We start from the raw sequence: 15,293 nt of genomic DNA on the forward strand, positions 1-15,293 counted from the left end.
ACTAATATTGAATATAATATGAAGAAAACACAGCAGAAGTAAAATTATTTGACAGGGTTGTAACCAATGAGTGTGGCTTTCCAATGATACCCCATGTGGGGATGAGCGAATCAGGGATCTAGGTGAAAAGACACAAGCGAAAACAGGAAGTAAGAAATGTGTAGAATGCATTGAAGTCTATGAGAAAATGGAAACCGGCAGAGCTTTGTTTTTTCTCACATTTGACCAAAATCGCTCCTAATCACTCATTTCTGAATGGATTCTTATGAAATTTGGACATATACTACAGAAGCCTTCAGGCTATGGACCCAGCCATACCAATGTTTTTGGAAAAAAAACTTTAGATATTGAAACTACTACAGAAAAACGTGAGTACACAAATTCAAGTTCAACTCAAGTTCAGACCTATGTTACTCTATTTCATTCTTTATTGTATCGGAAACTTCAGAATGTTATCTTTCAAAAGAGACCAGGCTCATGCATGTGCTATAAGTATAAAGTATAGTATTTTGGTTTGCAAAAAAAGTATGCAGTCCTCAAGTTCAAGTAAAAAAATTGCCACTTTTGGGGGCACCTGTTAACTCTGGGAGTCGCTCACCTTGTTTGCAGGGCTATAACTATTAAATATTATAGCTGCAATACTATGGCCCATTTGACATCATGTATCTATCGTTCAAGATGTGAAAAAGGAATCTTTTTTCCATCCATACATTGTCGTTTTATACCGTGGTGAATATAAGTATAGTTTTAGAGTGGTTTAGGATCATTCCTGGAAGGCTAGTAGGCCGCGACGCATATTATACCTAATCCATTGGCATTTCGTCCCTATACACAGGGTCGTTTATGATTAATTGATTGTCAATAACGGCATTCGTTAGTACAACAGCATATGTTGATCAGAGCGATGGCTATGAGAACAATGGACAACCAAGCTGAAATTAACGTTAGATTGCTCTTACCTGTGGCCGATGAGACTCTAAAAATAATATTCCAATTATGTGATTGCCATCTGCTAGATCGTATGTCCATTTGGCCCACGCCATAACCCCCAAAAGCATAATGATTCTGGCGTCCCAATGCGATCGAGTGTATATCTCGATCCACGTAACAAGATAACTCCGCCCCGGAAGACTTTCAATGACGCACAGAGTCATACTTCCTTCAGAAAGTAAGTGCAACATCGGCCGCATACCACCAGGTGGCGGTATCGGACCGTTGCGATCTCAGACACAGTATTCGATTGGCGGGCTATAACGAGTTAACTCCTTTTTGGTGGGGAATGAGTTAAGAGGTTTTAAGGTCACAATCAGGAATGTGGTAGGTTTAGCTTCACTTCACTCTTACAGTATGTAATTATAAATGGACTCCGCTGGAATGAAATATATAAGAATGATCCGTTTTATTTATATAAAGGTCGTATGGTCGTAGATTTATCACACAATGTCAACTCACAAAGTTCAACTCCACTCCGATGCTGAGTGAGGAACACGGCTGTATCTGTTCCAGTCAGCAGCCCTCTGGAAGCTGCGTGTCGTCGGTGAAGAGACGTTCTGTACCGGGACCAGAGGAAATGAAATGTGCTGAAAGCAAGCGGTTCAAAGAGACTTGTAAAGCTGTGGTCTTTTAGAGCCTCTTATCGGGTCACGTGGATTCAAATGTAAACGTTAGGGTCCATGTTGATTTTTCATTTCATTGTGTGTTTTATGTCTCTTATGTCACGTCTTTATTTTGTCTGGATGTGTTTAAAAAAATAAACATTATACATCTGGCAGTTAAAAAAAGTACCCCCTGAAGGACGCTAAACTGGAACCACAATTGAATTGAATTGAGCTTTGAACACTGCTAGGACCAATGGGAATCTTAAAGGCACACGCCAACATTTTGGGAAATTAGCTTACCGTCTTCTCCAGAGAGAGACAAGAAGATAGATACCAGTTTCCTCTCTGTGCGTTCAGTAGAAAGCTATCTGGCTGCACGTTAGCTTAGCACAATGAATGGAAGTGGACAGTGCTGGTTAGCCCTAGGCATTGTCCAACTAACACCTCTCCCGAAGGCTAACCGGCACTGTCTGCTTCCATTCATTGTGCTAAGCTAGGCTAACGTGCAGCCAGATAGCTTTCTACTGAACGCACTGAGAGAAAACTGGTATCTATCTTATTGTCTCTCTCTCTGGAGAAGACAATAAGCTAATTTCCCAAAATGTTGGCGTGTTATTTTAACTAGAGACAAAGTTAACAAAAGGTTTACGCACAATCTTATTTGGCGAGTTAGATGTGTTTCTTTTTGTGCCCGCTGTGCACAAACTTTCTTTGCTCACTTTTATTTTCCCCACCCACCTCTCGTGAACATAAGGGACACATCACACCTGCCATCCATCCTGTCCATCCATCCTGTCCATTCATCCTGTCCATTCATCCTGTGTCCATCCATCCTGTCCATCCATCCTGTCCATTCATCCTGTCCATCCATCCTGTCCATCCATCCTGTCCATCCATCCTGTCCATTCATCCTGTCCATTCATCCTGTCCATTCATCCTGTCCATTCATCCTGTCCATCCATCCTGTCCATTCATCCTGTCTATTCATCCTGTGTCCATCCATCCTGTCCATCCATCCTCTCCATTCATCCTGTCCATTCATCCTGTGTCCATCCATCCTGTCCATCCATCCTGTCCATCCATCCTGTCCATCCCCTGGAACATTCTCTTCTTAAACTATGCACATTTCCTCAGTGATTGGACATACAGTACGTGTGACCTGATCTTTGACATGACATGCAAGGGTGGAGTTTGCTCTCCCATGCGTCATGGGTGAGGGGGGCGGATGACAAATTATTTATCTGGCAGTTGGTTGTGGTCTATAATGTCTTCCGTCTTGAGACAGGAAGAAGGGAGGGGAAGAGTTGGGTGTAGGGCGGCACTGTGGTTAGCACCGCTGCCTCACAGCAAGAAGGTCCTGGGTTTGAACCCCAGCAGGGGGCCTTTCTGTGTGGAGTTTGCATGTTCTCCCTGACTCCCTGTGTTCGCGTGGGTTTCCTCCAGGTACTCTGGTTTCCTCCCACAACATGAAGACATGCATGTTAGGCAGGGACTACAGATGAAAACTAGCTCATTAGCTAATTAGCTAATTATGGCACATTTACTTTGATGTGGAAACTGAAGATGTTGATTAATGTGCACTGTCCCTGGGTAAACATTGGACATACGTGTGACCGCCTATCTCAAACTAGCCCTCTTTTCTCAACCCTTCGATCACAACTCTTGAGTTTGTCCGAGGGAAGCAACAGTTGTGTGATTGAAGGATCCAGAAAAGAGAGCAGGGTTAGAGATGGGTCAGTTCATACATCTTGTAGACCGCTTGTGAGACCGCGAGCCACAAAGAAGATGAGTATGAGCAGCTGAACTGGAACGAGCCATGTCTTTCCCCCCGAACTGCCAATTTCTTTTTGAAATGTGTATCCGGCCTACAAATGCCATGTTCATGTTTTGTCCATTACTAGTTATATCTTTATTACAACAGGCTAACCTTACCTTATAGAAATGGGGCAACAGATGTTTTTACAGAAACCATTTCCCGTTGAGACAAAGTCCAACTCCCAGGTATCTATTTGCAGTCCTTCCTAATTCTGTACAAGGAGGGTAAATGGATGACATGTCACTGCCATCACGTCAAACTGGGTTATAACGCATGCACAGTTCAAATGTGTTTGTATTTCCATTCTACTCTACCAGTGCAGTCTGAGCATTTGCCGTACCCCCATCCCCCCATTGGGTGATGGCGATACTGGTGTCTTAGGGCTTGTGTCCATAGCCGACGTTTTATGAGTTGAGCTCCTTTCTGTCATTCATTTCTATGCTGGAGAAGCGTCGGGCGCGCTCCTCTTCCCAGAGCCGCGCTTCGCATTTATGAGCTCTCGACGGCAGCGTTTTTGGCGGAGCGCTCCCAGCTCATAAAGTTGAAACTAGTTCAACTTTTTTGGAAAGGAGCGCGCTCATCAATGTAACTCATCGAGGAAGGGGCGGAGCTGCGGCTGGCGCGAAGCTCTGGGGAGACCCCGAAAAATGCTAGAAGCTTTTTTTTCTTCTTTTTTCAAAGCGGTCCGCCTTGAAAAAAAGGCTTTGAGTGGACACATAGCCTTAGCCTCCAATATATTAGCCTTGATTCTGTAATTATGTAATGCACATTGTTACTCAGCTGATAGAGTTGTACCCTTCCTGATGACTTGTCGTACAGAACTTGTGAGTCGCTTTGGATAAAAGCGTCCGCTAAATGACAAAATGTAAATGTAATGGCTGTCTAAAACACTGGCCACATGATTAGATGGCCTTGTAAGATTGGTCTCGCGGTGCATGGCTAAATCGTACCGCCCTGAATCTTTTTTTCTTTTCTTTTTTTAAAACCTCCCTAGCTGTAAAGTCGGTACAATCAGGGACAGGTCTGGTTACCGGAGTACAACAGACCCACTAACACTCAGACAACAAAGAATAATAACAATAAAACCTGAAAACCACACGGACCCCCAGGGGACGATTTATTTTTCAAACCCAAGTCTAGTTGCCAGCTGCCTCCTCTTAGTTTGTTCTGTTTCTCTGTCTTTCTCTTGTTGTGTGTTCTGCACTTTGTACCTCGATATCCTAGGAAAAAAAAGAGCACAGCCCCTCGATGATTTATCGAGATTGAAATGAAGATTGAAAGAATGAATGAATGAATGGATATGTTTTGAAACTGGAGAACTAACAATGGACCTCTATATCCATGCCCGCCAAAACGGCATAAACCCTCTTTCTAAGATTAGGAAAAAAACTGAAACTCATGTTGCTGAAAACACAAAATGTACAATAATGTGGGTGTCCGTTGAACGACCTGTATTAATCAGTGAATTGATTAAATCAGTCCATGGTGCGATAAGTCTGAAACATATACTCTCTCTCTCTCTCTCTCTCTAGGATAAGACCAGGGTAGTGTCTCCTATTATTGATGTCATCAACATGGACAACTTCCAGTATGTAGGAGCCTCTGCTGACCTTAAAGGAGGTACGAACACACACACACTTTGTAATGAGTTCATAAAGTGGTCGCCATGGTGACGTCCCTCACCTTGCATCTATTCTGCATTGGTACCGAGGTTCCTATTATTACCAGGGTTTGGTCACCGATGTGGAAATAAAGCAACTACTGGCTCGCTGACTGACGTCCACACCTTATTTCACATTTAATGATTTTTTTTTTCTGAATATGTTTGTTTTGTAGCAAGTAGTTTTATTTTTGCTGCCATCTTTATCAGATTTGTCCATTCAAAACTACCACAATGTTCCGTCTCCTCATTATACAGTGTCTCTGGTACAGATCTTGGATCAGTGCTCTGATCACATGACCATACTACGCCTCACTCTGACTTATGAGCCAATCTGGTTTCAGGTCAGCACTCCTACTTTTAACTCGTCTAGACACTCTCAAATCAGACTTTAGCTGCATTGTGACCAGATCACATCCCCAGGTGGCAAGACCTGGCAACACAGTCTGTCTGGAATCTCTGGATCCAAACTGGAACACCGTAGTATGAGCAATGTGATGAGATAGAAAGGAAAGGACACAGACACAGGTTGAAATTAAATGGTATTTGGACGTCTTCAGGCCAAGTTTGGACACACCCATCCATAGATATGATGTCATAACAATCAGATATTTAAGATGATATTTCATAGAATTTTATACAACTGTAGGATGAGTCGCCTCCAGTCTCTCCAAACACTTGACTAATGCTGCTTCTTACTGTGTGTGTGTGTGTGTGTGTGTGTGTGTGTGTGTGTGTGTGTGTGTGTGTGTGTGTGTGTGTGTGTGTGTGTGTGTGTGTGTGCGTGTGCGTGCGTGTCCAGGCTTTGACTGGAACCTGGTGTTTAAATGGGACTACATGACTCTGGAGCAGAGGAGAGCTAGACAAGGCAACCCCATCGCCCCCATCAAGTAAGATATGCACACACATGTACACACACACACACACACACATCCAGCTGCTTACCAGATCTCTAGTAGCTGGCAGAGATTAATACAAAAAATGCATTTGTGTGTGTGCGTGGGCTGCTAAGAAGTTAAAATGGTTGCCTGTGAGGTGTTTTATTCAGTTGCTTTTTAAGCAATATATTTCATATGTCAAAAGCTTCAGTAGTCTTGGTTACATAAACATGGCACTCACCCATGGCACAGACCTCTCTCTCTCTCTCTCTCTCTCTCTCTCTCTCTCTCCCTCTCTCTCTCTCTCTCTCTTTCACTGTATTCTATTTTTTTTTCTGTGGCTGTTACTGATTCCATTTTCCGCCCACAAATATCATCCAACTCCAATCCTGATTGTGGAAAGAATTTGTGTTCAGACATGCTTATCTTCAGGCAATGAAGTGGCATCATGAGTGCAGCACAGTTTAAAAACCTGAAATTAACTGAAATGTATTTGTTCTTAAAATAAAATACCTTATTAGTGTCATTCTGTTGTTTACATGGGACTTGTATTAAGCAACATACATAATAAGGCCACTTCCACAATTAGCTGTGACCATTCAATCTGACCGATTCCCAATTATGCTTTTTATAACCTGTATCGGTCCTTACCGATGGTTCGATTATCGATTGCATCCCTAAACAAGGAATACCAAAGAAAATCAGTTTCAAACAAAGCCTTTATGTAAGGGATAATGTATAGCTACGAGGTCATTGTCGCAAAATAATTGACCAACACGGAGTTTAAAATACCGAGGCGCAGCGCCGAGGTGTTTTAAACGTCAGTGAAGGTCAATTATTTTGCGACAATGATCGAGTATAGCTATACATTATCCCACTTATTACATGGCTAACTTACTAACAATATACCTAATTCATCGACAAGACTAGATTAAATGCAGACGCAGTTGTTCTGTGGCTCTGTCAGCCCAAATAAAGTGATTATTATTATCGGCAGCCGGCAGGTCTGTGGTCTCTGGTCTGATTGCATGACTGAGTGCAGCTGTGCATATGCTGAGCTGCACTGAGGCAGTGTGTCAGTGCGGCTTGATTGCGAACAGCTGCGCACAGCGGTCATTATTGTCCCACAGCGGTCATTATTGTGTGATAACAGACCTCTGACGCGCGCTATTGACCAATCACAAGCAAGCATTTCGGCGAATGTGAAAACGCCATGTAATAATTCTCTCTAACCTGCCCTCTCTGTAGGACTCCTATGATCGCAGGCGGTCTGTTTGTGATGGACAAGGACTACTTTGACCTGCTCGGCAAGTACGACATGATGATGGACGTTTGGGGCGGAGAGAACCTGGGTGAGTACCAAATACAAGTATGTGAGAAATACTCCACAACTGAGGCTGTCTTTCACAGGGTGCTCGACGCTTGTGGCAACTTTCTCTTGACAGAAATTAAGTTTAATAATCGAGCTCTGGTCACAGAACCGCGTCAAGCTCCCGACACGCTCTGCCAGTCTTTCTCCGTCCCCTCCATACTTACAAAACACGAGCTTCGGCTAAGAACTAGGAGTGGAGGAGATCAGAAAGGTATTTGGGGGGCAAGGGCGTGGAGGGATTTGTAGGTAAGGACGAGGATCTTATATGATATATGGGAGCCAGTAGAGGTGGGTGGTGTGTGTTGTGGGGTGACAACCCTGGCAGCTGAGTTCTGTAGATACTGGAGCCTGTCCGTCCAGGGTGTTTCTGGGCACCCCAGACAGCACTCCATTACAGTAGTCAAGGACGGGAAGTGATGAAGGCATGGATGAGGGTCTTTGCCACAGAGTCGGTGAGTGAAGGCCGGAGTCTGGAGATGTTTTTGAGGTGGAAGAATGCAGTTTCTGGGCAGTTGACAATAATAATAATAATAATAATAATAGATTCTATTTGTAATGCGCTTTACAGTTGCGGGGGGCAAATCTCAAAGCGCTACAGTTAAAAGAACTTAAAAACTAGCGAGAATAAAGGAAAGAAAGAATATAAAAATAGGCAAGACTAAAACATAGAATAACATAGAGAAACATAGAATAAATAAAACTGATAAAAGAAATTGGTAAAAGAACATAAAATGTGTGGAGCTAAAAATTTGATAAAAAGTCAACAGAAGGCTCTACTAAAAAGGTGAGTTTTGAGGCCTTTCTTAAAAACATCCACAGTCTGGCGGCTAGGTGGTGTAGTGGGCAAGGCACTCGCCACCAGTGTGGAGACGCTAGGATTCGCGTGTTCGAATCCAGCTCTCCACATTGTTTTCAGTTTAGCTGGTCGTCCGCAGTAATACACATTGGCCGTATTACGGGGAGGGAAAACTGAAGGGTGGGGATCGAACGTTGTGAACAAGCGACTCCTACAAGTCGGTTGGTGCGCCTGCGCAGTAGAATCAGGAAGTGTCGGGGGCAGCGTGAGCCTCCCACGCGTTACTCCTCGACACTGAGAGATTGAGCTGCGCAGGTGAAAAGATGCGACTGCTGTTACCTCAAGTACCGGAGGGGACTTGTGCTATGTATGACTTAGTCCACATTGCAGCCGGCTTGTGGGAGGCAAGAAACAGCGTTCGTGACAGGGGAGGGTTGAATTGGATGATACGAAAATTGGGATGGGAGAAAATATAGAAAAATGGGAGAAAAAGTGGATAAAAAAAAAAAAACATCCACAGTCTGTGGTGCTCTCAGGTGGTCAGGGAGAGCATTCCACAGACTGGGAGCGGAAGAGCAAAAAGCCCGATCTCCCATAGTGCAGAGATTTGTCCTTGGGCGCTGGAGGAGGTTTGCCTGGCCAGAGCGGAGATGTCGTGAGGAGGAGTGAGGGGTGATGAGTTCTTTAAGGTAGAGGGGGGGGGGGGGGGGGGGGGGGGGGGGGGGGCGTTTCCGTGGAGGCACTGGTGAGTGAGCAGGGAGACTTTATTCTCGATCCTGAGTGAGACACGGAGCCAGTGAAGGGACTTGAGGATGGGAGTGATGTGGTGGTATTTCCGCTGTGAGGGGGGAGCTGAGCAGACGGTTTGGTGGTGAGATAAAGCTTTGGGTCTCTGGAAGCTCAGACCATGGTGACGGATAATCTTGGCAAGGGGAAGCATGTAAGTGGTGAAAAGGACGGGGCCGAGGCATAGAGCCTTGGGAGGCACGCTCTGGTTGACTGGGGCCGGGGTGGAACTGGAGGCTGTGATGTTGACAAACTGTTTCTCGCTGGAGAGATAGGAGTGGAACCAGGAGAGGGCTGTACCAGTGAGGCCGAGGTGGTCAGATAGTCGGTTCAGGGAGGATAGTGTGGGAGACCGAAGGCTGAAGAGAGGCCGAGGAGGATGAGAATGCTGATGTGGCCAGAGTCAGCAGCGGCAGTGAGACTATAAAGTAGGGGTGGACGGTATAAACGGTATACGGTATAAACGGTATGAATTTGCGCTACGGTATGTATTTAGACTATACCTTGTGACCGGTAGAGCAACACAGTGTGGAGGGAGGGAGGGGGAGGGGGCTGCCTGCCAGGAGCGGAGCCAACGCCAGCCCGCGGCGCCGAGACAGGGCTCCAACACAGTGTGACTATTTCACTCGGGATTTCCCCCTAAAAATAAGATATGTGCGAACTGGAAAAATTATTTAGGAGCACAGAGGCTTTGCGTAGAGTGGGCGTGTGTCAACGCGCAATTGTCATTTCATAATAGACACGGAACAGAGCGGGACCTTCAATTCTAGAAGCAAACTTAGCACTTCAGCCCTGCGTTGCACACAGCTGTCTGTGTGACAACTTCTTCTCTCGCGAGTCGCGCAGTTTCTATGTGTAATGTAAACTCTGTGTGGGGTCCAATGGTCTAACGTGCTTTGCATCCTCGCCATTCTGGAATGCCCACGTCGCGCTAAAATCTTAAGTCATGTTAAATGTTGATGTAGCCTCAGAAAGCTAACGCTAACGTGTTTGCATGTGTGTGTGTGTGTGTAGAGATCTCGTTCCGTGTGTGGCAGTGTGGTGGTAGCTTGGAGATCATCCCCTGCAGCAGAGTGGGCCACGTCTTTAGAAAGCAACACCCATATACCTTCCCCGGGGGCAGTGGCACGGTGTTCGCCAGGTAACACACGCACGCACGCACACACACACACGCACGCACACACACACACAGGTCTGTCTCTCGTGCTCACTCCATCTAATGCTCTCCTTCACTATTGATCTCTCTTTATTGCTCTCTCTCTCTCCCTCCACACTCACCTTTCGCTCTCCCCACTCTTCCTCTCTACCTGACTCCCTCCATCTCTCTCACTCTTCCTCTCTACCTGACTCCCTCCATCTCTCTCACTCTTCCTCTCTACCTGACTCCCTCCATCTGTCTCACTCTTCCTCTCTACCTGACTCCCTCCATCTCTCTCTCACTCTTCCTCTCTACCTGACTCCCTCCATCTCTCTCTCACTCTTCCTCTCTACCTGACTCCCTCCATCTCTCTCTCACTCTTCCTCTCTACCTGACTCCCTCCGTCTCTCTCTCACTCTTCCTCTCTACCTGACCCCCTCCGTCTCTCTCTCTCTCTTCCTGACTCCCTCCATCTCTCTCACTCTTCCTCTCTTCCTGACTCCCTCCATCTCTCTCTCTCTTCCTCTCTACCTGACTCCCTCCATCTCTCTCTCTCTTCCTCTCTACCTGACTCCCTCCATCTCTCTCACTCTTCCTCTCTACCTGACTCCCTCCATCACTCTTCCTCTCTACCTGACTCCCTCCATCTCTCTCATTCTTCCTCTCTACCTGACTCCCTCCATCACTCTTCCTCTCTACCTGACTCCCTACATCACTCTTCCTCTCTACCTGACTCCCTCCATCACTCTTCCTCTCTACCTGACTCCCTCCATCACTCTTCCTCTCTACCTGACTCCCTCCATCACACTTCCTCTCTACCTGACTCCCTCCATCACTCTCACTCTTCCTCTCTACCTGACTCCCTCCATCACTCTCTCACTCTTCCTCTCTACCTGACTCCCTCCATCACTCTTCCTCTCTACCTCACTCCCTCCATCACTCTTCCTCTCTACCTGACTCCCTCCATCACACTTCCTCTCTACCTGACTCCCTCCATCACTCTTCCTCTCTACCTCACTCCCTCCATCACTCTTCCTCTCTACCTGACTCCCTCCATCACACTTCCTCTCTACCTGACTCCCTCCATCACTCTTCCTCTCTACCTGACTCCCTCCATCACTCTTCCTCTCTACCTAACTCCCTCCATCACACTTCCTCTCTACCTGACTCCCTCCATCACTCTTCCTCTCTACCTCACTCCCTCCATCACACTTCCTCTCTACCTGACTCCCTCCATCACTCTTCCTCTACCTATACACTGTGTGGAGAATGTGCTTCTGACAATGCAATGCTTTGCTTATGCATTGCTTTTATTTAGTCAGAAACCTGCTAATAGTCTTTTATAGATTTTAATCTAAGAATAAAGATCTAACAAAGAAATATATTACAATCTTTTTTTATATAGATTGTAATGACAGGTTTTTATATAAATTCTCTGCTCATTTTATTCCTATGTCTATTTTGTGTCACTGCTGTGAAGCACTTTGGGATGCAATTATTGTATGAAAGGTGCTATACAAATAAAGTGCATTAATATATTATTATAATTATTATTATGAATGATGCAACTCCCCTCCAGGTGATTTATAAAAGTTGTATCTCTCCCTCAGAAACACGAGGAGAGCAGCGGAGGTGTGGATGGACGAATTTAAGAACTTCTACTACGCTGCTGTCCCCTCGGCCAGGAACGTTCCCTACGGCAAGTAAGTATGCTACTTACTGTGAGAGTCATGTTCTTTGACTTCTCCAGTGCTTTTGATACCATACGGCCTGGGCTGCTGGGTGAGAAGTTGGAGGCGATGCAGGTAGAGGCCCCCCTGGTGTCCTGGGTTGTTGACTATCTGATGGGCAGACCACAGTATGTGCACCTACGGAGCTGTGTGTCAGACAGACTGGTCAGCAACACCGGGGCCCCGCAGGGGACAGTCCTCTCTCCCTTCCTCTTCACCGTCTACACACCAACGACTTCCACTATCGGTCAGAGTCCTGCCACCTTCAGAAGTTTTCTGATGACTCTGCGATAGTGGGATGTATAAAGGACGGTGACGAGAGGGAATACCGGGAACTGGTAGTGGACTTTGTCATATGGTGCGATAAAAACCACCTGCAGCTAAATGTGGTAAAGACCAGGGAACTGGTGGTGGAGCTGGGGAGGAGGAGGAGTGCACCTGTGACCCCCGTTTCCATCAGGGGAGTCGATGTGGACATGGTTGAGGAGTACAAATACCTCGGTGTGCACATCGACAACAAACTGAACGGGTCAAAACATGCAGAGGCACTGTACAAGAAGGGCCAGAGCCGACTCTACTTCCTCAGAAGGCTGAGATCCTTCAATGTCTGTACAAGGATGTTGAGGATGTTCTATGAGTCGGTGGTGGCGGGCGCCTTCTTGTACGCTGTGACCTGCTGGGGCAGCGGACTGAGAGCAGGGGACACAAACAGGCTGGATAAGCTGGTCAGGAAGGCCAGTAGCGTGGTTGGGGTGGAGCTGGACTCTCTAGCGAGGGTGGCGGAGAGGAGGAGCCTTGCTAAGCTCCAGGCCATTCGGGAAAACCCCTCCCACCCACTATACACAGACTTGGCTGACAGGAGGAGCATGTTCAGTGCTAGGCTCACATTACCCAAATGCAGCACTGAACGGCACAGGAAGTCCTTCATTCCGACAGCCATCAGACTTTACACTGCATCACTGTGCCCTCACTGCATCACTGAGCACAGAGTGACAGTTACCATCTTCCTGGACTCTTACTTTTGAAACAGCACTGTGCAATATTACACCTACTGTAGACTTCAGTATATTTTTACTGTATTTATTTACTGTATATTTTATTCTATTTTTATTCAATTTTATTTTATTCTATTATTATTATTCTTAGGCCATTTGTTTTGTTATTCTTATTCGTGACTTGTTCTGTCTAAATGTTTAATGTGAGCGATTTGCAGTGTAAAATTTCCCCCGGGATAATAAAAGTATTTCTATTCTATTCTATATTCCCTTAAAAAGGTCTTTGTGTAAAAATAGGTTGTTGTTCCCTTAAAGATCCCATTTAGATGTATTTTAAATGCATAAGAAATGTTCTATATTGAATAACAATTAGTATGAATATGTAGAGATGTAACAATAAATTATGAAACATGTCCTATGGTTGGTAAGTAAGCATCCTTACCCTGCACCCTACCTTGTATTCCAGTGCCCTGCATTACACGGTAAACATTAAATAATGTTCCCTTAACTAGAAGTACTTAGCCTATGCTTGTACTTAAGCAAGTAAGATAGAAGATGAATAATAATAATAATAATAATAATAATAATAATAATAATAATAATAATAATAATAATAATAATAATAATAATAATGCAGGACTTCTTATAAGTCTTTATTCGGCATGAAACGACACACTTGCGATGGGCGGCACACACACACAGGAACACACACACGCATTGTTTTTTGGGTCGCCGATGAGATTGAGTCTCTGCGCTTGACCCATAGTCATTTGACCTAATGCAAGTACCTCTAGACACGTTAGTTACCCACCCTAAAACACAACTCTGGCTCAGTCCTATGCTTTGTAAACAAATAACAAGTTGTCATTCTCCTGTTTGCTAACCCCCCCCCCCCCCCCCCCCCCCCCCCTCTCTGTTTCTCTCTCTCTCTTTCTCGCTCAGTATTCAAAGCCGTTTGGAGATGAAAAAGAGACTAGGCTGCCAGCCTTTTAAGTGGTACCTAGAACATGTCTACCCTGAACTACGGTAAGAGAATATATTTACCGTCAGAAGAGAGAGAGAGAGAGAGGGAGAGAGAGAGAATAACTGAGTAAACAAACTCGTCTTCAGAGGGAAAGATGCATGGGACAATGTTTAAGGCAACCGTTGTCCTTGATCTCAGTGGCAGCCCTAGCACATTCATTTTTGTTTATTATATTATTATAATATTTACTATTCACAGAAGTATCCTCCAGGCTGACGTTTAGTTCACTCTGCCTCAAAAAAACCCAAAAGATTTTGTTATGATTGACGGTGACATAAGCAGCGCTTAGAGCGAGAAGAATTTCTGAAATGTATGGCCTGAGGGGAGAGATGATTTCCCAGGAAATTTTGAACGACATCCGGCTGTTATGACAAGGATCATGCCATATATTCATATGTTCCTCTCTGTGGAGAAGCCCTGTGGAACTACGCCCATTTTCACAATTCATATACGTTATATATGGTCTGAGGCAGGCTGTCCCCGAAGCCTGTTTTTGGGATTCGGATTTTTTTTTATAATAATAATACATACCAACAACAAACCTGCAGATGTTCAGCAGGGTACTTGACTACTTTATTAATCTTACCAGGCTGTCTGTACCGGACACACTGCAGCTTCCTCTTCGTTCTCTCTGTCTCTGACAACTAAAAGCAGGCTTTACTTAAAAAATATACATAGGTTAGTCTTGTCAACTGTGACAGGGACATTTACCAACACACTTCTCAACACATTTGTTTAGGTTTCGATCACATTTAACTAGGGCGGCTGACCCCTATTAGTCGAATAGTCGACTAATCGATCGAAAAGAGCCATAGTCGACTGCCAACCTCTTAGCCGAATGCAAAAAAAATAAAAAATTATTATAACATATATATATATTTTTAAATCATTCTTTACAAAAGAAAATAGGCCTAGAAGCGTGGCTAATGACACTCATACCAGAGGCTAACTGCCTACGAAAACAGGCACAGAGGCACTGAAAGAGGATTTCACCCATCTAATGAACACACTAGACTAGACAAATATCAAGATGTATCCATCAGTGGACCAATTGCATGCTTTCGCAGAGGACAAGAAGCCTTCAGTCGACTCCTTCAGACATTAAGCACCCCCCACAGCCCAAATGGAATGATAAAAAAAAAATTATATTTAATCTTTTTTCTTTTTTTTTATGGTCGACTAATAGTCGACTATCGGCAAATTTTGGCGACTACAAGTCGACTATACAAATCCTAAACAAGTCGGGGACAGCCCTATATTTAACAAACGCTACTGTGAAAAGTGTCTGAAGCTCTCTTGTGTCTCTTGTAAAAACAGAGTCCCAGACCACCAGGACATAGCGTTTGGCGCCTTGCAGCAGGGAGGCAACTGCCTGGACACACTCGGACACTTCGCAGACGGAGTGGTGGGCGTCTACGAGTGCCACAATGCCGGCGGAAACCAGGTAGAGTTACTGTGGCGACACACGTGTCAGTCAATCAGATCCCTGCTCAAAGGATG

At 45.1% G+C, this 15,293-nt stretch overlaps 1 protein-coding gene across 1 annotated transcript in view; it reads left to right on the forward strand.

Annotated features, from left to right (window-relative positions):
- The window catches only part of galnt2 (UDP-N-acetyl-alpha-D-galactosamine:polypeptide N-acetylgalactosaminyltransferase 2), a 144,156-nt gene that overhangs the window by 122,477 nt on the left and 6,386 nt on the right, over window positions 1-15,293 (forward strand). Inside the window, 7 exon segments of the mRNA XM_084307288.1 lie at window positions 4,947-5,034; window positions 5,877-5,964; window positions 7,201-7,304; window positions 9,921-10,047; window positions 11,655-11,747; window positions 13,712-13,795; window positions 15,111-15,237. Coding sequence (XP_084163414.1) covers window positions 4,947-5,034; window positions 5,877-5,964; window positions 7,201-7,304; window positions 9,921-10,047; window positions 11,655-11,747; window positions 13,712-13,795; window positions 15,111-15,237 — 711 coding nt within the window.

The sequence above is a fragment of the Notolepis coatsorum genome (assembly GCF_963971535.1).
Source record: "Notolepis coatsorum genome assembly, chromosome: 2".
NCBI classification, from domain to species: domain Eukaryota; kingdom Metazoa; phylum Chordata; class Actinopteri; order Aulopiformes; family Paralepididae; genus Notolepis; species Notolepis coatsorum.